Source organism: Ursus maritimus, unplaced genomic scaffold (assembly GCF_017311325.1).
Source record: "Ursus maritimus isolate PB19 unplaced genomic scaffold, ASM1731132v1 scaffold_10, whole genome shotgun sequence".
Classification (NCBI taxonomy): Eukaryota; Metazoa; Chordata; class Mammalia; order Carnivora; family Ursidae; genus Ursus; species Ursus maritimus.
Genome location: NW_024423344.1, coordinates 49,049,928 through 49,076,303, shown reverse-complemented (window position 1 = coordinate 49,076,303; position 26,376 = coordinate 49,049,928). Strand labels below are relative to the sequence as shown.

The 26,376-nt window shown below is 39.7% G+C and overlaps 1 protein-coding gene across 1 annotated transcript in view; it reads right to left on the bottom strand.

Annotated features, from left to right (window-relative positions):
• LMO7 (LIM domain 7) overlaps nt 1–26,376 on the bottom strand; it is a 196,837-nt gene that overhangs the window by 7,733 nt on the left and 162,728 nt on the right. Inside the window, exons 16-28 of the mRNA XM_040623652.1 lie at nt 25,086–25,394; nt 16,143–16,257; nt 14,959–15,120; nt 13,993–14,099; nt 12,991–13,051; nt 11,227–11,283; nt 9,346–9,371; nt 8,958–9,062; nt 8,259–8,351; nt 7,521–7,858; nt 6,419–6,484; nt 3,924–3,976; nt 1,494–1,707 (exon numbers count right to left, since the gene is read on the bottom strand). Coding sequence (XP_040479586.1) covers nt 1,494–1,707; nt 3,924–3,976; nt 6,419–6,484; nt 7,521–7,858; nt 8,259–8,351; nt 8,958–9,062; nt 9,346–9,371; nt 11,227–11,283; nt 12,991–13,051; nt 13,993–14,099; nt 14,959–15,120; nt 16,143–16,257; nt 25,086–25,394 — 1,706 coding nt within the window. The remainder of the gene's footprint in view (nt 1–1,493; nt 1,708–3,923; nt 3,977–6,418; nt 6,485–7,520; nt 7,859–8,258; nt 8,352–8,957; nt 9,063–9,345; nt 9,372–11,226; nt 11,284–12,990; nt 13,052–13,992; nt 14,100–14,958; nt 15,121–16,142; nt 16,258–25,085; nt 25,395–26,376) is intronic.

Here is a 26,376-nt window from a genome sequence, read left to right as displayed (position 1 = left end):
AACCAACACCATCCAAAGAGCTGCCCAGGCAATTTTGATACGAACTGTGATACGGTAGAATACTATACAACTATAAAAGGAGGAGACACTGCTGTATCATATACCACTTCAAAACTTAGTGGGTTTACCAATGTGCCACTATTTATTTAGCAAGTACTAAGTACTCTTCTTAATAGATACTCTGTTTCTTTTCTCTTTGCTGTTACAAATAATATTTAAGTATATATCCTTCGATATATCTCTCCATACTTCTCCAAATACATTCAGAAGATTAAGCTCCAGGAACTAAATTGCTCACAGGGTATGGACATAAAAACTTTAGCTTAATAAACAATGAAAAACTTTCCACCCAACTGGAAACAAGAATTCCTGTTTCCTTATACCATTGCCAGTACTGGATTGAGTTAATCCTTTAACTCCACAAATCTTGTATATGATTGTTATTTTAGGAGTAGTGTTGATCTTTTAAATGTTTACTGACTTAGTTTCTTTTTCTGTCAACTATCTGCTCATATCAGTTGTCTATATTTCTACAAAGTTGTCATGCTTTATTTACTGATTTACAAAAGTTACTTGTATATTGAGATAACTAGCCCTTTCGAATGTGTTACAGATTTTCCCCAGTTTGTCACCAGTGAAAATACTTAATAAAAGTAGCTTCAGTATTCATTTACCCAAGATACATCTTTTAGAATATTCATCTTCTCATCTCCAATTAATTTATATCTATATATTTTTCTTAAAGTTGCAAAAATTAGGTTTCACATTTTGTGAACACTATTATCATGATTCCAATTGAACCATTACCTCATTATAAACAAAAAGAGGCTTGGGATGCCTGGGTGACTCAGTCGGTTAAGTGTCTGCCTTTGGCTCAGGTCATGATCCCAGGGTCTTGGGATCAAGCCCTGCGTTGGACTCCCTGCTTGGTGGGGAGCCTGCTTCTTCCTTTCCCTCTGCCCCTCCCCTGTGCACGCACTCTCTCTCTTTCTCTCTCTCTCTCTCTCTCTCGCTTGCTCACTTTCACTCTATCTCAAACAAATGAATGAAATCTTTTTTTAAAAAATTAACAAAAAGAGGCTTAATTTTCTTTTTCAGATCAGCAGCCAAGGAAGGACATTCAAGGGCTTGAATTGCACTTCAGAGTTCCATATCTGGCTTTGCAACCTATTAGCCATGTGGTTTTGTCCACGTGTATCCCCGCTTGAGCCACAGTTTCTCTGTACGGAAAAAGAGAATCACTATCCCTGCCTCAAAGCATTTTCCCCAGAGTAAGTCAGATGATGGAGACAAAGTGACAGGCATATGTGTGGCGCTCAATACGTGCTCGGTAACATGTGCCCAGTGACGCTCGCTGTACTTCCCTTTCTCCGCTCCATTTCCTAAGACAAGAAATGATGACGTCTCTCCTGTCCACAGTAACCAGCCTGTCTAGAAATCAGATATCTGCTTCAGAGCACAGAAGAGGAAATAACGCCTGAAAAGTCCCGCACCTTCTCATAATCCCAGGCAGACAAATGGGCTCCTTAGTTACACTGGAGCTGCGCTGTCGAATCCAGCTGTTGTCGTTGAGAAGGGATGTTCTCTTCCTCATCTCCTGAAGAATTTGTTGTCTCTCTAACTCTGCTTCCGAAGGGACTTGTTCCTTCTTGGAGCTCCTCTGTGCAGAGCTAGTGCTCCCAACTTGGTCTAAATATTTATTGCCTCCTAAAAACACACCAGAAGCTGCAGGATTAGCACATTATTAAAGGGGGGGGGTGGGAATTGTGGATAAATCTCCAAATACAATGTAGCAAAAGGTGACATTGTACACATTGTACACATATGACATCAATTCTCAGTAAGACCGCTGCATGGGAACATAAAAGCAAAGTCTGCTATTCCTGGAAATTCCAGCTCCACGCCCAGAGGCATGGCTCAGAGCACACTCAGGAAGACTGAAGGAGCCTGCCCAAAAAGGAAACAGCCAGCATTGATTTCAGCGCTATTAAGTTACAAAGTGCTTGTCCAGAAATAGTTTCTCTTCCACTTGTCCCTTCCTTCCAAAATGAAATCAATCAAACACACGCTCATCGAAAAATTGCTGTGACAATGCCTTCAAAAACTTACACTCCCCCTGGGGAGAGCAAGACATATGTTCCTGCTTCTCCAGCTGACCCGACTCCAGTCTTCATGGTATAAGTTCTAGAGTGAGTCATGATCAAATTGTAGGAATGAGAGCACATTCAATCACTGCAATAGCTTTGGTGAAACTGAAAAATATCCAAGTAACCCAAATATTAACCAAGGAATGTCATCAGGCTTGTGTGTCCTCTGAGAAACTGACAAAGCTATAATTTGGATGTTGAATATATGCATGACAATTCAGTTAGGTTTTATCCTGAGGGCTTCGTCTCATCGGATTTGCTGATTAATTTCTGATTTGGGTAAAACATCCATAACTTTGAAGTATCTTCCCCCTCCAATTTGGATTAGGAAATTCCATCTAAGGATTTGTTTCCTTTCACTCTCCAGATTTAATGCTATCATTAATTTTTCAAAAATCAGGGTACAGCTCTGCTTTAGTTCAACTTCCAGGAGGCAGTGAACGAAGCCAGTTTTCTCATGCCCCCCTATATTTACCTTTGCGGGTCCCCACCACAGCTTATCAATTTGGTCAGATTTTTAATTAAACATTTTCTATTTTAAAAGTGCCTTATTGGCATAACCAAGTTTTTCAATAAAATATTTCATAAGTGCGCTCTCTGCTATTCAAGAGCTTAGGATTAGTAGAGGGAAGAAAACACACACTGAAGATGGAAGTACTTAAAGTTTGATTTTAATGAAGGCTAGGGGCAAACTCAGGGGCAAAAGAAACCCAGAAATCCAAACGAGTAAAACTAGAGGAACCAGATCAGAAAGCTTCTGATCAACTGGCAACCGCAAGAGAGAAAATCCTGGTTTTAGTTAAGGGGCCCTAACAGGAAAAGAGCGAAAGAGCTGGAAATTTAAACTAGGACCAGATAATGGAAGCTCCTAAGTGTTAAGGAGAAGGAGTGATCATAGAACCTAATAGAAATTAAATTCGACAAGCTTTAACCAGAGGTTACACACTAGCTTCCCCCTGACCATTTATAGGCCTGTAGATACGTGGTTTGGCTCAGAGGGCTTTAAATTTTCTTTATTCTTGTCAGCAACTTAAAAGATAACATGAAAATCCACATTGTTTTTAACTTCTCCTTTACCACAGAAACAATGGCCTTGCGTTCTCCTGCATGGCTAGCCACTCAGTGGGCATGTCCACCAAATTCACCCCAATCCTCACTTGGACCTTCATTCATTTATGTAACTGACCAGCAAGCACCCTGCTTGCCCAAAACCTAGTACGCAAACCCTGCTTAAAATGGTGCTTTTTGTTTAGTGGTGTGTGTGTGTGTGTGTGTGTTTCCCCTTAGTTATATAATTTTAGTTACATGCACTCCTAAAAATACACTTTTTACGAACAATATCAGGTTCCAAATTATTTTTGCCAGGTTAGCAAAATCATTATCATTTTGGACTTTTGGACATCTTGACACTTTAATGTACAAGTTCGTTTATAAACATTTTAAATTCCCTGGTATTCTGCAGAGAACTTTTCTGTCCCATGTCCTTGGCTGCAAGATAAAATCTATACAAAACTATCAATAACACTGAAAAATTTCCACATGTTTCATCATCTATTTAAAACCATTTTAATCTCCCAGTACTCCCACCATTATAAAGTAAAGCCAAAATAAGCAAAAGATAGCTTTGTTTTTATACACAAATGCTAAAAATACTTGGTATTTTAATTATGTAATCTTAATCTGAAATATATTGACTTTAAAAATACTGATCATAACATGTGATAGCATAAACAAGCAACAGTGCTGAAGAATTTGGAGAAAAAAGTTCACATTTACCATTTTTATTTGTAGGGTAATCATCCAGCTCAGTTGTGGATCTGGATTTATTCCTACAACACAAAACACAACATACTATAGACATCTCATTAAGAACATCTTTTTTACATTTATGATGTAAGAACACCAAAAAGATTGCTTTTTAAAGCAGTTGATTTATTTCCTATATCTGCTGAAAGCTACATTTATCTTCTTAATACGGAATTTTTCATGTTGTACAAGGTAGATGTCTCTAAATAAGAGAAGAGCATGTGAAGAGCATGTGAAGATCCTCTCCGGTTTGTAGGATGATTAAGCCTATGATTTCTTTATTTTAAAGATTTTATTTATTTATCTGACACAGAGACAGCCGGCGAGAGAGAGGGAACACAAGCAGGGGGAGTGGGAGAGGAAGAAGCAGGCTCCCAGCAGAGGAGCCTGATGTGGGGCTCGATCCCAGAATGCTGGGATCACGCCCTGAGCCAAAGGCAGACGCTTAACGACTGCGCCACCCAGGCGCCCCCTAAGCCTATGATTTTTGACCAGTTTGTAGACTTTGATTCCCTTCCAGATCTCAATCGCACAGGCTGTACCAAGCATCTATCTTCAAATCACCTAACATCATACTGTCCTTTCCTTCATGAAATCAACTTTTTGGGCACTGGGGCACCTCCTGCAACACAGCCGAACAAACGCTACCTTGGCAGTGCGAAGAGGTACTCGAGCACCCTGGCGCAACCACTGAAGATGCCTGGTTTTGTGATGGCAACATTTAGATTTCTGTATCAACCCCGGCTGGTCTCATTCGCACTTTACTAAGCACCGTGACTTCACACAGTGGTGGTAATAACGAAGGATAGACATTACCATACATACACATTACATACGTACATGCATACAATGTGTATGTACATGTATGCAACACACAACATAGTACATAATAACGTATCGCAACTGCTGGCAACTTTCATGAATGGTTTCATTTGCATTAACATAGAAAATAATTTTATTACAAGATGTCCAGCCACACCCTCCTTAACGCCTCTAAGGCCTGCTGTACTGAACGGTCTAGCAGTGTTCTGTATTTTCCAGGATTTGTTAAGTTTTCTTCTGCAATATAATTCTTTCCTTCAGGTTATAAGCTACATAAGCAAAGATTATTTAAATATATAAATAAATGCATATCTTTAAAAAAGAGAGATACACATTTTAATGATCCACAGTTACCCAGAAACCTGCATTATAAAGAAGAGCAGCCATCACTAAAACTTTCTGGCTGAATGTCAGCCCATTACCACCAATACATTAATTTTCCCTATCTATTCGGAGTCCTCTCAGTCATCCTGATTGCCTGGAGAGAGGAGTCTTTCTGTATCTCTAAGGTAAACTTCCTAAGAAGAAATGTCAGCTCTGAAAACAATTTAATGGTCATGCACTGGACATTTATAGACAGAGTCTATTCAGAAGACCTTAGTGATTTCAAAATGGCAAAGCATTTTTAAAATTACTTTAAAACATTAAATTTGTGGGGCGCCTGGGTGGCACAGCGGTTAAGCGTCTGCCTTCGGCTCAGGGCGTGATCGCGGCATTGTGGGATCGAGCCCCACATCAGGCTCTTCCGCTATGAGCCTGCTTCTTCCTCTCCCACTCCCCCTGCTTGTGTTCCCTCTCTCGCTGGCTGTCTCTATCTCTGTTGAATAAATAAATAAAATCTTTAAAAAAAAAAACACATTAAATTTGTGTCTCAGGAAATTTTAAGATATAGCTAACATTTACTGGACTTGACCAGTAGGTCTCATCAAACTCAGAGAAGGCCACAATTCTCATTTCAGATGTCTACATGTAACTTCATTTTGGGCAAGCTTATGCTGTTGCTTATAACCTCTTTAAAATAAAAGTTAAAGTAGTTGCACAGAAGGAACACAATTCTACCCTGCATCCGTTCCCCTTGTGCTGTGGCGCCTCCCGTAAAGAGGTGAAGTTTTCCTTTGTTCTGTGAATTTGGGCTGGCCCGCGATTTTACTTTAGGTAATAGAATGTGACAGAAGCCTTGGTGGGCCAGTTCAGAACGTACACTGCAAGACGCCCTGCATGCTTCCTCTCTTTAATTCTGTCTTCTCTGCTCAGCCACCATGTACATAAGACTGCACTGGCTTGCTGGATCTTGAAAGAACACGGCCGAATTGTTCTCACTGTCCCAGCTTACAGCCAACTCCCCAAAGCAGAGCTGCCTAGTAAACTAGGAGAAGATGGATGAGGAACCCAATCAACTAAAAGAACGGCCAATTAGGATCAGCCCAAAAGACTTACCCACAAAATCATGTGAAATCGTTAAGTTTAGGGGTAGCTGGTTACACAGCAAACGCTGGTCCATACAAAGATCAACCAGTGAGATCTCTTTATATCCCATGAAAGATCAAGAGCTAAAGGAGTTCTAAAATACAACTAGGGAAGCCCTCAAATATTCATCTAAAGTCAATTATTCCAACGAAATTACAACGAAACGACCCACATACCTGTCACTAGGAAGCAACCCTGAAGATTTTTCCTCTCTCTTTGGTATGTCGTAGGAATCAACAGGCCTAAAGATAGAAAGAAGAGTTTATGGTCAACATATTAGACTTTAACACTCTTCCGGAGTTTGAGAAATTGATATCAAAACAAGGTTATTCTAGCCTCTTTACAAGATGGTCTCTGGGTTGAAAACTAAACACACAGAAGCATTTCAATCAATCGCTGTGGAAAGAAGACCTACTAATACCAACAGACATTTGCAATTCATCTATCCCACAAATGTATACAGAATGCCTCCTACCTGGGCTGGGCTACAGAAGCAAACAAAACAAAAAGAGTATTACATGTAATTCTTACATTTCAGTGGGCAGGCAGGCCACAGACAAATACGGACCATTAAACATGGTAAGGCATATGGGGAGAAGGTGTGGGGGAAAAGCATATGTTTTAGATGAGGTGACATCTGAGCAGAGACTTAAAGAAAATGAGGAAGACAGAGAGAGAGGTGAGTCTCTGCAAGCACACTGACTAAAAAAATGCAGACGGGGGCGCCTGGGTGGCACAGCGGTTAAGCGTCTGCCTTCAGCTCAGGGCGTGATCCCGGCGTTACGGGATCGAGCCCCACATCAGGCTCCTCTGCTGGAAGCCTGCTCCTTCCTCTCCCACTCCCCCTGCTTGTGTTCCCTCTTTCGCTGGCTGTCTCTCTCTCTGTCAAATAAATAAATAAATAAAATCTTAAAAAAAAAATGCAGACGTTCAGGGGAAGAATGTGGACATTTTCAAGGAAGAAAGAGGAGGCCAGTGTGGCTGGAACAGACAGAGAGAGGGGAAGAGTGGTAGGAAGCCAAGTAGACAACAGGGTCAAGAGCCTGCTCGTGTGAGCTTTCTAGGTCACAGAGAGGACCTGGGTGGTATTCTAATGTGAGAGGAAGCCATCTGAAGAGTTGCAAGGTGACAGGACCAGGTGTACAATGTAAAAGGTCTCCCTTGGGCTGTTTGTGTAGAAAACGGATGGTAGGGACCAACTGGGAGCCTCTGAAGAGGGAAATGAACTGAGCTAAGGCGAGCCGATATAAAACAGTGCCCTCCGGCTGTAGGACAAACCTTCTATACTGGTATATTTTGACTGAAGTTTCCCTCTCTCTCTCTGCCTGGCGCTTCTGCTCCTGGGCCTCCTCCTGACGCCGCTTCTGCTCCTGCTCTTCCTGATACCGTTGCTCCTTCAGTTTCCTCTCTTTCTCAAGAGTGAGTTGCTCTTGCAGCTTCTTTCTTTGGTCCTCCTCCGCACCCTCCTTTGGCTGCTGTCTCCTCTCCTCCTCTCCTGCCCGTGTTCCTTCCCGGTCTGACGACTTGGACCCCTCTCCCCAAGAGGCTTCCCAGGTGGCAACAGCAGGCTCCCGTGTGGGCAGAGAAATGCTGTTGGAGCTCAGGACCATCAGTTCCTATGTGACCAGAAGGAAAAAGAAACCCATCCGAATCTGTGTACTGCTATAATTTCACTTATTCATATTTAGTTTGAGAGACTTATTGTAGTTGGCCAGGGTTTCCACTTGAAATGATGTTAAAAGTTGTATCACTAATAAAGCCACGCGTGGGTGAAATATAAGTACGAAGAGAAAGATGCAGTTAGGGTCCATTAATAGAACCATTTAATGATACAGTAGAGAAACTAAGAGAAAGGTTGAAACATCAGAGCCAAATTCTGACAAATCAGAGCTCATGGTGTTTTTCAAAGCGCTTATAGAAGTGAATGTGTGGCAAAAGCCAGGTGAAATAGAGGATCTTCCGTTTTTCAGCTAATTTCACTGAGACAGAGAAGAACATAGCACGTTCCAACGCTACCTCATTCAAGTACTTGTAATTCTCTCTCTCAGCTTCCTGCTTAGCCCTTTGCCACTCTTCCCTGAGTTTCTCCTGCTCACGTTGATATTTTTCCTATAAGGAAAGATGGCATATTAGTTAATTAGTTAATTAACAGATTAATGATGTTACACAGAATCTTTTCCACCAGCATTTTTGCTAGCTCTACCCTTCACCTCACTCTTTAAAGATGGTGGTATTATTTTCACCAATCGGACTTTCATCCCTAAAGTACAAAATAACTTATATCGAATTAAATTGCTGTCTCGGGAAAGGGTAGATACTCGGAATTGAATCTATAGCCACCCTTTACCACAGTTGTAATTGATTAGAGCCCCTAGCTAACTGCAAGGGGGACCGAATTTCTCTGCAATGGAGTGAGTACACAGTCTAGGGGTTGAAAATCCTCACAATCCATACACCTGTCACACACAAGAAAATCCAGAAAACCACAGTGCCGCATTCTAAAAAATACACAGGGTAAATAATTACTTTCAAAGGAGGACTCGGAAAGCTTCAAAATAAAAATGTAATGAATGCAAAAGGTGCTGCCTAGCAAAAGATTTGTTAATTATGAGGTTATTAGCTTTTCATTATTTTTTAATTTGCTTCCCAGTGCTGGCTGACACTGACTGGGGAAAGCCAGCCCAGCGCCCCTGGGTCCGCATCATTCTGCTCTACCTGCAGCAGGCGGTCCTGCTCCTTCTGCCACCTCTCCTGCCGCTTCCGCTCCTCCTCTTGATCCCACGCCCAGCGGCTCGGGGCACTGAGAGTCGGGACTGGAAGCTAAACCAGTTAGCGGAGAAGATGTGCGAACAAAGGAAGAACACATTACTTCATTCAGTCTTCTGCTGAAGCACTTTCACTGACATGAATAATTCATACCACCCTTTCTTTGCCTAAGAGGTACCAGAAGAGGTTTGGCTTTCTGTTTCAAAATGGGTCTTTTCAACTTGGAAAGACTATCCCTTGATAAATTCTTATGCAACCGAAAATAAGTGAGGCCAGTATGTGCTAATTCAGTCCCACCAAGGTCACCTTATTTATTCCAAAAACGAATGCTACTTACATCAGGAACCACAGAATCCGAACTCCCTGTATTGCAGCATGTGGAAAAGGAAGGGAAAAAATATATATAAGTCTTTTCATTTCTATGAAATAATTATTTTCAGAGAGTCTTATTAGCTGTTTCTATGCCAGTATACTAAGTGAGATCAATGTTTCTTTTTTAAAACCGCAGCAGTATCTCAGTTTTTCTCTTCAATTCCATCTGTTTGTTACTCATCTTCCAAAGTCAAAGTCATTTAAAACAAAGAGAAAGAGAAACTACGGATGCCGAAGGTACCCCCTAGCCCTTGGTACTAGAGCTGGATGGCTGGGTCTTCTGAAGAGGTTTCAGGGTTCTTTTATGAACACACTGGGTAGTATGTCACAGCTGAGCTCAACAGAGGGGAAAAACGGATTTCAAATGTTATGACATCTACCAAATCTAAATATTTACTTGCCACTATTTAATGACAATGTGACAGCTCCATAATCAGATTTTCCAGGTCTCCTTGTTAATGAGCTACTTTTCTTAAATAAGACACCATAACAGCGTGTTCAAGAAATCCTTCCCTTTCCTCTGAAAGGGAAGCACAGATATCAAACTTCATGTGTAAACTTATGGACCTAATATTCTTTTTATTCTTAGGGCGTGCTACACGAATGTGTGTGTATGTAGTACAAGAATAATAAAACAAGTAAGCAAATTTCAGGAAAGTCACTATCATGCAGTATTTTTAGTTTTCCTGAAACCTCACCTGTCAAATTATTCACTTACACATTTTTTTTTTTAAAAGAAAACCGCTTTGAGACTTAGGAAAATATTCTTCCCTAAACTAGCCTGTTGAAGAAAAGTGAGTGAAAATTAGACTAGAGAAAGAAAGGAATTGTCTTATGTTAGCCAGTGTGAGCTAGGGGTATCATACTGTTTCAATTAAATTACCATAGAAAAACAGGAATTTAACAAAAATATCAAAAACACTAAGGATACTGACACAAATAGACCTCGTACATGCACAGCTCGTGAGCTATTCCTATTTATGGCCAAAAAGAAACCGTAATTCACCAAAGAAAGACTAGATTTTTTTCTTTAAAAAAAATCTATGAATCCAGTAAATACAAGGCATGTGTGTAAAGGTTTTTGATCATCTTAAAAGTAAGAAACAATAACATTTAGACACCAACAGCACGCTGCTCTCTGTGCCATTGTGTCTCAAATGTTGGATATTACTTTTAAGTTCTTGACAGCACAGCACAGCTTGGACTGCACTCATGAGACAGGGCATCAGACAGACGTGAAAGGGGGAAGAAATGCCACATGCCCAGCACGGATGGCAGCGCGCCCGACTGCACCAACACGGGGAGGCTCAAAGAGCACGTGGTCAGAAGTGCACTGAAATTTAATTTACTTCAGAGTCAACAGGGCAGTCCTATCAATACTCCAAAGCCATCATTCCAATAGCAAGAAACAACTCTGCTCTTGATTAAGAGCATTTTCCATAACCAAAAGTTAGTTTTCAGAAGTTCAACAATCGTGTTGGTGTAATCTAGTATTATGCAATTTGTAGGAAGCAGTAAGGCGTAAGTGAAGTTCCTCATTTCTTACTGTCACCACCCAGTGGAAAGAAGTGTGTGTTTAATAGCATCTCAATCTCTTTAATTAGAAAAAAAAAAAATTCGGAAGTATACAAAAGACACGCAAAGACCCATTACCACAGAGGTAGACCCATGAACTGTAAGAAAAGCCTGATGACCCTAGGAAAAGAATGGAAATGGGTTATGTTGCTTGGTCACAATGACAGCCAAATTGAAAAGGCTTAGTGCCCAGCACCAAAGACTACAAAGACAGAGTGGAGAATGGGAACAATTCCATGAAAGTGCATGAATTGTTATCTTGGTAGTTTACCTTGTTCAAAAAATTGTGATCGCCTTTTTAAGTTTTTCAAAGAAATAGGTTCAGATGCTAGTTGAAAAATACAAAAAAAAAAATATATCAATACCATGTCATTCATTCTCATCTCTCACCATTGGAAAACTAAATGGTATTTGACACACCTTTCTAGTCCGAAGCATTAAATGTAAAATGACAAAACTGATAGCCATAGAATATATGGATTATTTCAATGTACAAAGACACATATTTTTAGTAGTCTGTACTACATCCAAATTAGTAATGGAACTAATTATTTTATTAATAAATTCTAGCAGGTAGCATCACAGTTTCATAGAAGCCAAAATACTTCCGTGCTCGGTCACACAGCTTTGGGGAAATGGAAACTAAAATGTTTTGTTTAGGTTAATCAGTCCAAAATTTAAAAGTCCGAGGAGAATTGTTTGTAACTAAGAGTTTTTGCGGTACTAAGTAAAAAGTGAACTGAGAAATAGTGGGGAGGAAGACAAGAAAATAAACTAATACCCAGAGAAAGATAAAATAAAAACAAATGTCCAAATTAAAATACTCTTCTATCTAAAGTATTTTGCCTTAGTTTAACATCTTCAAGCACTAACTTTAAGCAAATGGAGTTCAGTCAGATTAAAAAAAAAGAAGAAAAGAAAAATATTCTGACTTCTACAAATCCGTCACAAGGTTATGGTAAATGATCCTTATACTTCAGTTTATTCATAAAATGTAAATGCAATTATTACTTGATATTACTAGTTGGTGCTTACTTGTCTAAAGAAAACCCTCAAATGACAGGCCTGCATATAGTTGTAGACACTAATGACGAGTTTGGTGTCTTAGCTGTTTGCTTTGCCTTAGTCACTGGCAGAATAGGACCTAAATGGCTTGGGTTTAACATCGTGAATCAAAAATAAGTCAGGTTCGTTTTAAAAACTCCTTTGATAAAGAAGGCAACATCAGTTAAGATGCAGTCACTTCTAACTATCAGAAATTAAATACCAAAATAAATCATCAATCAAGGGGAATTTATAAACTTGGCTTGGCTTTGACCTAATGTATTATGAACTGGCAAACGCGGAGGCAAAGCCGTCTAACTACTGTGAAAACCCAGCCAGATGGGAGTCTAGTTTCATGGTAGCAGGAGTTCTGTCTTCTTTGGGTCTCTTTCTCTGCCTATGTGGACCAGATCTTTCTTATTTATTTTGTATGCCTAAGGAGTAGCACATAGCATGTGGCGACAACGATTTATGGACATAAAAGGAGGAAGAGAGTGATAATTCCACAATACAAGATCTCCCTAGATACTACCCCTGGTTTTTCCTTACTAATGGGTCCTTCGACTAACGACTATTATTGCCATTTCTCTATTACTATTAGCTGCCTACAAGCTTGTCCCTTTTACAATAAAGGGGGAGAGGAAACCTCATTCATCGTTTCAGATTTAACTAAGATTCCCTTTGCCAACATACCAGAGCAAGAAGGCTATTGGCCTCAGGAAAACCAGTCTTTCTTATTTGACTTAGACACACAGGCACTCAAAGCTCCTGGACACGCTGCCAAAGCTTTGTTTGCAGTTCTTGAACTATTCAAACCCTGGAACTGAACGCCCTTCCACCTGGCTGCAATTGGATCTGCATGCTAACCTTTTAGTTTCAACTTGCAGTGGGATCAGTGTTTCTTTGACTCACTGATATTAATTTTTATTATGGCAGAACTTGAATGCTGTGACTTCTATAATATACACATAGTTATAATGATGATGTTTACCTTTTGATTCAAAAGTAGTACTTTCATCACGAATTCCATTCATTTCCTTGGATTCAGTATTCTGGAAAGGATAAAATGCCAGTTAACAACAGTCTCTCCAATTGGACTTTGGGTTTAAATAATGCATTTCCCATTAGTGAAAATATCTTAACAAGATGAGTTTCATAGGATATTAATGTGTTTCTTATAGCTTTTTACTTAGAAAATTTTTTAAATTATTTTTTAATACTTGTGAAAGGATTAATGACCATCTGTCTGTAAGCATGGATGATTTTAAGTTCAATCAGTCATTAATTTTCCAAGAAACACGATGTGCCAAATAATTAGTTCACTTAGCTTATATTTATGAGTAAGCAACTCAAGCATATAGGATTCTTCAGCATTTAAGCTTTTCTTACACCATGTCGCAGGATCTCCTTATTAGATAAAAGAATATCTTAGCATAACAACAATTATATCTAGGGAGTCAACATAAACATTTATTTGAAATTTTAAATTTAACTATTGCTTTGATACTTTTTAATCAATTAATGTAATTGAGTATCTCTTAACCACACATCTAAGTCTACCCATCAAATTCATCTACACAAGAACTAAAAATGTTTCATGAGGTTTTAAAATAAGTATAGTAATTGTGTGCAATTTACCCGTAAAGACTAAAGAAAGCATAGAAAAGCTACAATACATAATTTTACATTATTACTACTTCACATCCACAAAGATCTGAGAAATGGGTATAATGACGAAGACGGGTAAGAAATACCTATGGAGTATCACTATGGGATCTTTTGATTTTACCGTTATCTAACTATTACTCTATTAATGAGTGTTGCCTTAGGATTATCAAAAATAATTTTACTTTTATTACTATAAAATACCTTATTCAACTAAATGTTTTTAATGTAGCATCAAAATTGTTCAAATTCTTCCCCCCCCCCCACACACACAATTCCTACAGACACTTTGCTCTACACAAATACTCCCACTTCTCAAAATACTTACAGAATGCTGGAGGCTTTCTGAGAAATCAGTTGTTATTGACAGACTTGAAGATTTGTCTGAGTTGTAAATTCCAGAAGTTGTATCAATCCACTTTGTTTCGGGTGAACCTATAATTTTGGTAGCCATACTGGTGAGATTGAGGGTTTTATGCCGTGTAAATGGCAGGGAAGGTTGGTCTTTGCCCCAGTCTGATTGGCACATGATGATCAAGAAATGAGTACACGTAAATGGTGAAGTGGAAAGAACAAAGTTACTGAATGCACGTACACAAAATGCACATACAGAAGACACACAGACAAATCAGGTAGTGTGTGAAAGAAGTGAAGAGTGCAGGTGTTTTGACCAACAGATCACCTTCCGAAAACACAAGGGTTAGATCATATTAATAAGGAAAAGACTAGCAAATTCACTGACTCTTTCTGTAAACCAAAACTGAATATCGTATTTTGAGATCATAATTTGGCAGGTAGGGGGAGGCTTAATGCCCTTCCCCATCTAACCTCAACAACTAAGAAACACACTAATAGAATTATACTGAAAGTTCCTTGAGCATGAACAACAGGAATATGACCTACCATGTTCTCTCTTATACCAGTTAGTTATGGTGCTGCTGAGAAAGTAAAATCATAGTGTAATTCTTAATACTCAAAACTATTATGAGACTCCCAAAGGCAGATGCAATTATAATAGCTTTCCGTTAACAGCTACATTCAGAGCCAGTATAGCATATCAATCAACCAATCAATAATGTAGAATTCAGTAAATCTGCTAGTGAAAAGTTTTCAAACAGAATAGTCATGGAAGGATTGTTCAAGATTTGTCTCAGCATAACCGCAAAACATCGCGAAGCCAAAAAATTAAAAAAAAAAAAAAAGAGAAAAAAAGTTATTGAAGCAAGATGTTATAACCATTTGCCAAAGACCAGTTCCCCATTTAGAAAGGCAGACAGTGGTAAAACCAACTCACCAGACTTTCCATAGCGCCTGATATCCATTACTAGGTTTCCGGTTTCTTTAGCATTAGCCATGGTTGCCTCCCACTCTTTTGTGTCCTTATATGAAAACTTGGTGTTGTTAATAGCAATAATTTCATCATCTACCTGTAGCTGAGAAAATTCTGCTGGGCTACCTACATAAAGCAAAATAAATTAAACAACCAATAACAAAAAATTCCAAACAAAAATCTACGTTCTACTAGTCATTGCTTACTTACAGAAAAAAATGACTTCTTAATCTCAACTAACTATTCTCAGATTTTTCAGGTAGAGCAGAGTCATGAATTTTTTTAAGTCATCACATTTTTGAGTATCTACAACATACAAAACACTGAGAGCATTTTTTATTCTATAGTATGTATCTTCATTATTAAAGGAGGAATAAGTTCATCTGTTCAATAAAATTTCTTTATTACCTTCCTAAGAACAAAGAAAATTTTAAATTATTTTTAAATTAAAAATGTGAAATATATTGGACTTTAATTGAGCTTCCAAATCCAAATGCACTCTGGAATGGATAAAAAAGCAAGGCCATTTAAAACCGCTTACAATTACCACTTACTGTTATCTAATTCAACAGTCTTTTTGAATTTTCAAAAAAATAACCAGAGTTAGCATGGAATTTTATATAACTAAAATATGTAAATGAGGAACTCTTCTTAACTACAGTAGCTTAATTTTAGGCTCTGTCGTAATATTTTGCTCAGAGTTCCTGAGACTGACTTGGTAGAACCCTGGGTGGGGGAGGGGCAGTCCTTTTGCAAAGTCCAGAAACATCCTGAGGACCCCACTGGCAACAGATATATTAGGATGCTCAGAAAACACCTATTATACAGCACATATATAGCCACCACAAACATGGCCAATTTTCAGTCAAGTGTTGCTTGGAAGCATTTCCAAATATTAAACCTAAAATTTTCATAAATGAATTCCATAAAGGTCACAAGATTAAGATTCTACAAAACCAAAATTAATTAGGCAAAGAGAAGAAATGGTATTAGTCTCGGGGAAGAACATGCATCTCCTCACTTTCCTGCTGCATTTTTCACAGGTCTTTTCTCCTCCTATATCACATAAACGAATTTCTGGAGGGTTTTTTGAACAGCATAGGATTACAAGGGGAAGAAAGTTGAGTAGAGCTAAATCTATGATTTACCTGCTTCGACTGATGCAACGAAGATCCCAGAAAGTGCCCATTTTACTGTAAACCCAAAGTCAAGACCGCTCCCAGGTGTCTGGTTTATGCTGATTCTCATATCACTGAACTGATCCTGAAAACAAACACGAAACGGTGGGATCAGGTGTCTCTGGCACCCACATGGAGGAAAGCCTATCCATGAAAGAAGGGAGGCTATATGCAAGGTGCACTTGAATTATTTCATGATAAACCAGAAGCATCAATCTTTTTAACTTGGGTTTGGTAAAACCTTCATTTATATACATATCAATGAGTTTATTATTTTTCTGATAAAACAAGGGAAACCTTCTCATCAACAAATGTTTTTCTTCACATTAATACTTTACATCAGCTGGGCATTAATAAAGCTTGGGCATTCGCCCACCATACAATTGGGTTTAATTTATAGACCATTTGTTATTAGCCAGGAAAGGAGTGAGAAGGTGTTTTGTGGGTGTTGTTTAGTGGTACAAACTTGCTATTAGTAAATAAGCCCTAGCGATCTAATGCACTGTACAGTGAATACACACAACACTGTGTTATAATCCGACTTGCTAAGAGACTATAACTTAATTATTCCAACCACTAAAAAGAAAGGATAATTACTTAAAGTGATCGAGGTGCTAATTATCACTACAATGGCAATCATATTACAATATCTATATGGCTCAAATTAACATATTGTACACCTTAAATTTAAACAATGTTATATATATCATTTATTTCAATATAATAGCATTTTTGGAAATGCAAAAAAATTTAAACGTTTTTTAAAATGCCACTATACTTATTAAAAAGTATCTCCGACATTTAACATATTTAGCTGAATAATTTCGAGGGGTTCATCAACACACGACTCAGCTGCGTGTAGAACTCATCTAGGACTGGGACCACCCCTAACGGGCACCAGAAGTTTTGGCAAGGCAGTTCACCCCGTTGCCACATGAAGATCGGGGTGTGAGGGCAGAGCTGCCACACACGCTGCAAAACACAGGGCTACGTCATCTCTCAGGAACCACAGGTCAGATGCCAAGAGGGCCCCTACTGAGACATCCTAAGCAACAAGTCACAATTTCCTCGAAGTCACATCAGCCAACAAACCCCAGAACATAAGCCTCCTGGACAGCAGACAGACCTCTATTTCCACCTTCATCACTCCACTCCACAGCAACAAATGCTCAGTTTCACAGACTCGCAGCCGTTTTCCAAAACAAATGTTTTAAGTTGTAAAATAAGCGACGTCTTTGAAAATCTCAGTTGCCTTTCATAATTTATGTGTTTTGTGTTGGGTAAACAGCAGGCATGAATTTTAACTTGAAATTTCCTGACTTGTTTCAGTCTTTGATTCAAAATAATTAAGAACTTAGACTTACTGTTTAAAAAGGAGAAGTTCTTAAAGTCACTTTATTTTCCGGGGGGGGGGGGGAGACCTACAAATTCTCCAGCTCAATGTGGCAGTTAAAAACGAACCTATGGCCAACTGCTCAATTCACGAAGCTTTATGCTGAAGTTTTTCCACCTCTCAAACAAGTTTAAAATCCGAGTGACTCTATTCTATGAAAAACTGATATTACATAAGAATTAGAAAGAAGGCAAGGAGGGCACTGAACCAAGAACTTACTATATTCTGTGGACACAGAAGTACTATAACAATATTCACTTACTCATCGGGTCAACATATACTTTTGTGCATCTATGCTGCATAAGACACAAGGCTTAGTACTTGGGAAATAAAGATGGATTAGGCATGGTCCTTGCTCTCAAAAAATAATTACTGACTCTTCCAGAGCTGAGTACAGAATTATTTTAAGAAAAATCTGTAGCTAATAATATAGAAAATTTTTCATCAGACAGCTTGTAAAGCAGTTTAAAAGCAGGAACCCTGATGCAGGTAGTGAAAACATGTTAATAATCAGCCTGATGAACTCCAATCTCCAGAATAAAACTCGGCTATGAATAGAAAAAATTAGTGGTTAGTTCCTCTCCTTCACCGAAACTACCATACACTTAAATTAGACATGACTCAATGAAAATAAGTGGTCATCTTTGCTACACTTACCGCCCCCCCCCCCCAAATTCAACTTAAAGCCAACTAAAGCACAGAATCTACTGCTCTGTAAGGGCAGAGGACAAATGATGGGTTAGATATGCAAGATACTAATTGATGTTTTTTATCTTGAAGAATAAAAGACAGGATGGAGTTTTAATAAATAGTCTCAAACTACATAAAGAATACCTTGTGGGAGAGAGCAAGTAAACATTATCCTTTTCTACCAAATATAGGATAAAAGAGAATGAGCTTACGCTATAGATGAAAGAGTCTCACAATTTTATTAGGCCAAAAGAATTGTCTCACAAAGGGATATTCTTGCCTTGGAAATAAACCTCTACTTGACCATATTAAATAAAAGAGCAGATAACCATCTCTGAAACAGTTAACAGGGGACAGCCTCCCTGTGGCTACGGCCTGGCAGACTGTAGGTGTGGGGGTCCTCAGGACTGTAGACAGATAAAGGAGAAAAGAACCACAGGAACAATTACAGGTCCATTTCTATCAATAACCAGGTGACCTCAGGCACATTACAGAGTCTGGCAGGGTCTGGCAGGGTCTTCCCTCTCATAATGACATTGATTTGCAAGCTTTTTATTTTGCAAAACCGTATTTTCAAATGAAAATCTTATGTAGAACACCTCCCTCCCAAACCAATACATAGAAGGGATTAGAGTGAATAGCTATAATTTCAATTTCAAGCTATAATTTCAATGGCGTGGCCTGCCCTTGATGGCAGTCCCTCAGGCATCTCTCTGGAATCCTAGGTCCTTGAATTAGATCAGCCCATAGACTCCTTGCAGCGGAACAGATCTATAATTATAGTCAAGCACAAACTGTTCAACAGTGATTTCAGTTAAGATTTCTACTTCCTTATTTATCTCTGTAAGATACATGCCATGTAAGTATTCTACGAAGGATCCATGCCTCAGAAGACGATGATGGGGGAATTACTGCTTGAACTGGATAGAACCAGAAATACAAAGTCTTGGGGGAAATCTAGATTCTCGATGACTGATAAAGTGGTTCCAGTTGTCTATGCCAGAAAAGATAAAGTATGGTTATCAACATATCACCATTTAAAAATAACTTCCCTCAAATTAGATCCAATTTATACAGAAGCATATACTGAAAAATGAGCTTTTTAGACAAAAACAAAATGATCTATCTAGAGTAGCACTGACAAGATGGAATTTTAGGACATCTGATGAATTAAGACCTTCCTATCACCAAAGATGAGAACTGATGAAAAACAGGGTCAATCTTACATACTAACAGGTCAGAAAGCTACTTTCCCCCAAATTTTTCAATTAGATAAATGTGTTGACTTAAGGGAAGCCTACTGAAGTTGATAAAATTAAACAAAACACTAAATACAGATTTGGGCTCAACAGTCATAAGTAACAGAGGAAATAGATCAACGTTGATTTTTGTACACATGATTCTTTTACATCATTTTTCCAGGGAGTGAGTGGGGTGAGAACATAAGTGAGTGGTCCCCCAATCATGGTGCTGCTCTGGCCCTGGAGCCACTTTCCTTCATGAAAGCCACATCTGAACCTACTTTCTCCACTTCTCCATTCTAAGAGGCAGGTGGTATTTCCAGTCCCATCACTTACCCCATTCCAAGTTTTATCTCTTTCCTACCAAATCCATCTCAGTCCTCCTCCCACCAGGCACTACCAACTTTTCTTGCCTTCAGAAACTGTCTTCTATGTCAACATTATCCCACTTTCTCCCTTCTTTTCCTCCATCTATCCAGCCACCTCTCAGTTTCATGAATGTTCTCCTTTGCTTGCTCTCCCATTCTCACTTTCTTGTCATTCCTGAGCCAGTCTCCCATCTTTTTGACTACAAGCTTTCCTGAATAACCTTCCCTACTGGGTCTTCAGTTATTGGCTCAGCCCAATACGCCCAAAATTAAATTCAGGATCTTCCTCCCAAACCTACTCTTTTCGACCTCTTGTTTCTCAAGTATTGGTCAGTTACATCACTATCTGACCAGATGCCTGAGTTAGCAACACCAGGGGCTCCTCCTCCTCCCTTCCCACCCTGCCCCCACTGCACCTGCGCATTATTAAAGTGCTCTCGAGTCCTTCATCTATAAATCTATCCTGGATTATCCCATCTGTTCATTGCTCTTTAGGTTATCATCTTAGTTTAGAGGGGAGGCCATGGTTCAAACTTTTTCAGCCACCTCTGAGTTGGCTATCCTGGCCCCGCCCCTCTTCCCCTCCATCTTCTACACAACTGCCAGAATTCTAGTCACAGAACATGCCAGTTATCATTATTGCACCCCATTTTAAAATTGCTGGTAGCTCCTTACTGCCTATTGGGTAGATTTCAAACTCTGCATTTCAGAAATTCCACATTTCTGATTCAGTGCTGGTAAGTTTCAGTAACTATATAGCTTTCCTCAAAAACAATTTTAAGAATGGTTTTATCTTTATGAAACAGAAGATATTTCAGTCCCTGTTGGCTCTAAAATGCTAGAGATACAGCAAAGTTAAGTCAACATTTGGAGACTTAACATAAGGCAGTTCTCAAATTGGAGTTTGTCATATTTTCAAAAAATTAGGGTCAGAGAAATTACAGTTGTGGCCTAAGCACTTAACCAGCCCAGGGCAAGTTATGTAACTTTCAAATCTCAAGTATTTCATTCGTAAAGGTGGGGATAACACCACCTACTTTGAAAGGTTATTGGAAGGATTAAGTGAAACACTTAAGAGGTGCCAAGGTACTTGGTTGCTGCCCGGTAATTACTTTCTGTTCCGCATGGAAACAATGTTACATGTGATATATATGCGGGTTAAGCAGTTTCTAGGTCAGCTAAAGAGAGTCCTATTTAACGCTCACATACCTACCTAGCTCTAAAGCCAATAGAACGCAGCATTCAAGGAATACTTTCAGATCCAGGTACTGTGCTACCAGTGATCTGGACAGGCTTGCTTCCTGCCCGCCCGGCAGCAGGGTCTAGAGAAGGTGACCAGCATAGTGCATGGGAGGAAGCCGTGATACAGTTAGCCCTGGGTACTCTTCAAAAGGGGCACCATCGCAGGCTTGGTGATTGAGAAGTAAACATGTGAAAAGCTTCCTTCCTCCCATCTGTATCATCTAGCTTCTGGGTAGCGCTTTAAAAAATCTGGGGCAGAGGTTCTGAAATGGGAATTTGGATGGAATTTGAGAGAAGAGGGCTCTGACAAGACGGAAAAGGTGACAAAACCCTGTCGATGAGACCAATCAGGGGAAAATAATCAAAGCCACATCTGTGAGGCAGATGGAGGAGGATGAAGAGCTCTGGGGTCATACTCTCCCCTTGCCTTGGGGTCACCCCTGCGATTGCCCTGGCAGCCTGGATCAGAAAAAGAGGCAGGAAAAGAAGCAGTATCAGAAGAGAAGTTGGGGAGAAAAGGGAGTGGAAAGGAATGAAACCCCACCTGGGCAGTGGAGATGGGAAAGAAATTTCTGTGGGCAGATTTTAAATGAGGTTATATTAAGTTCTTTCCTTCATTAAGCTTCCCTTCTTAATGGCATGAACCACCTCATGACCACAATTCTGTGAGAGGCTCCTAACCAGTTTCTGACCCCCGACTTCATTTCCTTAAAATAATTCTATGTAACAGCACAGTGCTTGGAGTGGCAAAATATGCCTAAATCTTAACACTCCCACATTAAAGAGCCCATGAGGACCTAAATTACAAGTTGGATCAAGTTCAGACTTAAGTCTGGTGATCAAGGCCTTGAATGAAATCGAGTCAGGAAATACGTAAGTGCCAACTATGTGCAAAGGCTGTGGAGGGTACGAAGAATACCAGTGAAGGAGAAACGATGAACATTTGGAACAAGGAAGAATCCAGCAAATGAAACTTTCACCTAGGCTGAAAAGTTCAATTCCAACTAGGGGAAGAAGAGGTCTTGATTCACAAAGCAAGTGACCCTCTTGGGCTTTGAGAGAACAGGACGACTTCACAAGACAAACGGGGGTGAAATGAACATTTTCAAATGTGGGAACAGTAAGACCAAGTACTATGATGTGTCAAAGAAAGTGTACAATGTGTCTAAGAAAAAGCAAGCAGTGTTGTGTGGCTTGGTCACCAACTTCCAATTCTTTTTTTCCATGACACAGTGTGGTGCAGGTGACTTTGCGTCAGAGTGCCTGCTTACAAATTCTGACTCCACCACTCAGGACCCTGTATGGCCTTGGACTAGTAACGTGACCGCTCGTGCTTCAGTTTCCACAACAGCAGAACAGGGAGGTAAGGGTCCTTGAGGCCTAAGAAATAGCCCGAGAAGCCGGGTTGGCACATGGCAAGCGCTCAGTAAGCAGCCGTTACTGAGCTACAAAGGGAGACTGGGACCAGTGCAGAGGGGTCAGAGTGCTCCCCTGAGAGCTTTGAACTTGTCTGAACAGTCCACAGAGTGCCACTGGAGGCCCTGGAGCAGAGAAATTACCAAGTGCAGCCGAGCATCATGCAAGTCGGTCTAACACCAGGCTCGCAGAGAATGCACAGACACAGACGGCAATTTACAAAGCGTTCGCGCTGATGGGGAAAGGGCCTGAGAATTAGGCTCGTGGAAGCAGGGACAGAAGAGAAGACTACCATGGGAGATTCTGGAGGAGGAAATGAAAGGATCTTACTGGTGAAAGTGTGAGGTAAGAAGGAGAAAGGAGACCCGAAGAACACTTACAAAGCTCCCAAAACATCTAGATGTTCACCCACACACTACTTTTTATTCTTCTATTCTCTGAACACCTAGAATTACAGAGTTTGGACAAACGCTTGGAAGAGCATTACCAAAACCCTTGACTTATCCGTCATGGGTTGTCTTGTACATTTGCGGCCCTGTCCCCGAGGCAGGAAGCTCCTTCTCAGCGATCAGAGCGGGTGATGCTCCCTGAGCAACTGCGCTGTCCACAGCGTGGGAGCGGACACACCGAGCAGCCCGGAGACGGGCACGTCACCATGTGATACATACATACTCGCCTCGGCAAAGCCTAATTTTGCTTGGTAGGATACCATTTCAAGTTTGGAGACAAAGGAGCATAAATCCATTAATGATGAAACCTGAAGCCAAGCCATGTTAATTCAGGTTCCCCGAACTGCCACGACCTGGAACACACCCAACACCACACTTAGCCTCTTTTTCTTAATCCGTGGAGGCGGCTACTTAGCCGCCGCCCTGAGGGCACTTTACCACCTAGTAGCACGGTACCTTAATAAGGCTGTCCTGTTGGGTTTGCTGTGAAAACGTGAAAGCAAACACGCAAGCCCATAAAAACAAAAGACACCTTGCTTCGGCTTTTATTATTCACCCCTGGACCTTAGGTTCTCCAAGTATACCATGGGCTATTGTTCTCATCCACTGAAACTTATGATGCTAATTACAGGTTTCTAATTCCTTAAAAACGAAGTGAAAAAAATTACAGCTAATGATTTTAGCAAGCTGAAGAGATTATTTTTAGATATATGTTTGTAAATATGCATGGGAACAACAAAGAAATATACCTACATGTTAACAAAGGTTATCTCTAAAAGACGGGAGTACCAATCGTTTTTATCATACATATTTTCCTGCATTCCCAAATTTTCTCAACACGAAGTACGTCATAATCAGGACAAAAAAAAAAAACAAAAAACCTAAAACTTGTAAAGCTTTTCTGTGGTAAATATGCCATATTAACTTAGTGCACATAGTTATTTCATTAATATAATTTAGGCCAAGTTATACACTTGGGGTTGTGCCTTGGAAAACACACATACCCTGGTAAAGCAGCAGAGAATGTGTGACTAAGCCACAGAACCACAAAAGCGCCTCTATGCTAAGGGGTCCATATGGCTATCAAACTGCCTAACAAAGGTGTTTTTGTTTTTTGGTTTTTTTTTTAAGAAAAGTTTTCTGTTCTCTAGACAACCAATGACTTCCAGCTTATATATAAAATATACTACATTCATCACCTAGCAATTCTCCTAAAAGCTATCTATGGTGATTTTAAGTAGGAAAAACTACAAATGCCCCCCAGTCATTCTTCATCTGAGGATATACTTTGTTCAGATTCCAAACATTAAGGAACATAACTGTCATACTGTAACGAAGCCTCAATATTCCCATTAAGATACAAGAAACAGCACAAAATTGTAGACTTTGTAAATTAGTATTAAAAGTCACGAGAAGGTTGCAGTGCCTGGATGGCTCAGTCCGTTAAGCATCTAACTTTTGGTTTTGGCTCAGGTCATGATCTCATGGGTCCCGGGATCCATCCCTGAGTAGGGCTCTCCGTGCTGGGCGGAGAGTCTGCTTGAAAGATTCTCTCTCTCCCGTCTCCCTTTGCCCGTCCCCCCACTTGATTGCTCACGCACTCAATCTCTCTCTCTCAAATAAATAAATAAAAGTCACGAGAAGGTTAATATGATAGGAAAAGAAATGCCATGTCCCTAGAGGCCAGCACCTAGCCTGTGTACCAATTTCCCCTTCTGGTCAGTTAATCTCCCTGAGAAGGGGGTTTTATTACTCACTTACCTGTTAGACCTGAATCTATAATCTCCCAAGTGACCCCTACACCTGAACCAGGGGCTGCTGACCACTAGAAGTATAAGGCAACAGTTGCTGACTTGAGGAATAGAGAGAAAAAACAACCCTAAAGAGATCGGTCCAAAAAGCCTCAATACACACACATCACAAGGGTTATCTGGATCCATAAACGCGAAGGTGGAAGAGGCCTACTTCTTCGAAGATGTGCTAAAAATAAAATGCAATATCGTTTTCCACATTTTCAGTCCAGATAATAACACCTAGAGGTTAGAAGCATGGTTTCCAGATTTCAATACTTATGTTTCTGAGCAGTGGGTGATAGGCAGCCTTCCCAAATTCACCTGTGATCTTGAGACCTCTGTCTGCGGTGAGCTTCCCCCTTCTCCAAACTCAGACGTTAAATCGGGGCCAGATGTTGAAGACAGTGTGGCTTTGGACGTGGCGGCCTGGTCCAGGGAAAGTGATGAGAAGGAGGATGTAGGAGACGGCAGCCCCATCACACCTTCTCCCAGCGCTGCTATCTCTCTCTCGCTGGACTTGCTGGAAACAAGCTGGCCTATGTCAAGCTTTTGCACAGAGGTGCTGACCAAACTGTTGTGAGTTCTCTTGGCATCTTCTACATCTCCATTATACTTCCAAGCATCATCCATCTAAAAAGGAAACATCATTTCAAGCTTGGTACTGTTAGATTTCTGTTTAAAAACCATATACATTAAATACTTTAAAACTATAAAAGTAACATACCTCCCACAGCAACTATGGCTGAAAGCTTGGAGCACATTCTTTCACGTAACAGATAGACGCATATGTAGTGGGAGGAGGATTTTTTTTTTTTTTTTACAAAGTTTTGATATTATAGACAGACTGCTGAAACTTGCTTTGCTCATTTACATCACCCTGAGAGGTCAATAGACAGATCTCTAGACTAGTCTTTTTAATTGCCGAATGCTCCATAGTACGGATATCTACAATTTATTCATTTGCTATGCATTCAGTATTGTTTCAAGTTTTCTGTAACTTCCAAAAGCATTGCAACAAGTACCTACATGTTTTCATAATTGGGATATTTATTTTTATAGATTCTCAAAAGTAGACTCGCTGGACCAAAGAATATTTAATATATATATAATACATGTAATATTAAAAAGATAAATGTAATATATAAATTTTATATATACTTATCCTCTCAAAAATATTGTAGCAGTGCACTCCCAACAGAATGTAGAAGAACAGCTACTTCTCTGCATCCCTGCCAACACTAGACATTTTCAAGGTTTTAAATCTTTGTCAATTGCGTGTGTAAAAAGCTGTACAGCTCATTCTTACTCTCATGAGACTGAACATGCTTCAATGGGTTTCATGCTGTCAAACATTTGAATCCCTCTTCCTTAAACTGGCTACTCATTTCTATATCCATTATTCTACTGCTTCTCTTTCTTCTTGCCAATTTGTAGGAGAATGTTAAATGCTAGTGATATTAACCCTATATCTAGAATTCATTTTACTAATATTTTTCTGAGTCTATAAGTTGTCCTTTGACAACTTTTACTAATGAGTCATATACATTTGATTTTTTATTTTTTTATGCTGCCAATTTTTCTCTATTTTACTTACTATAATGATGAGGACTTT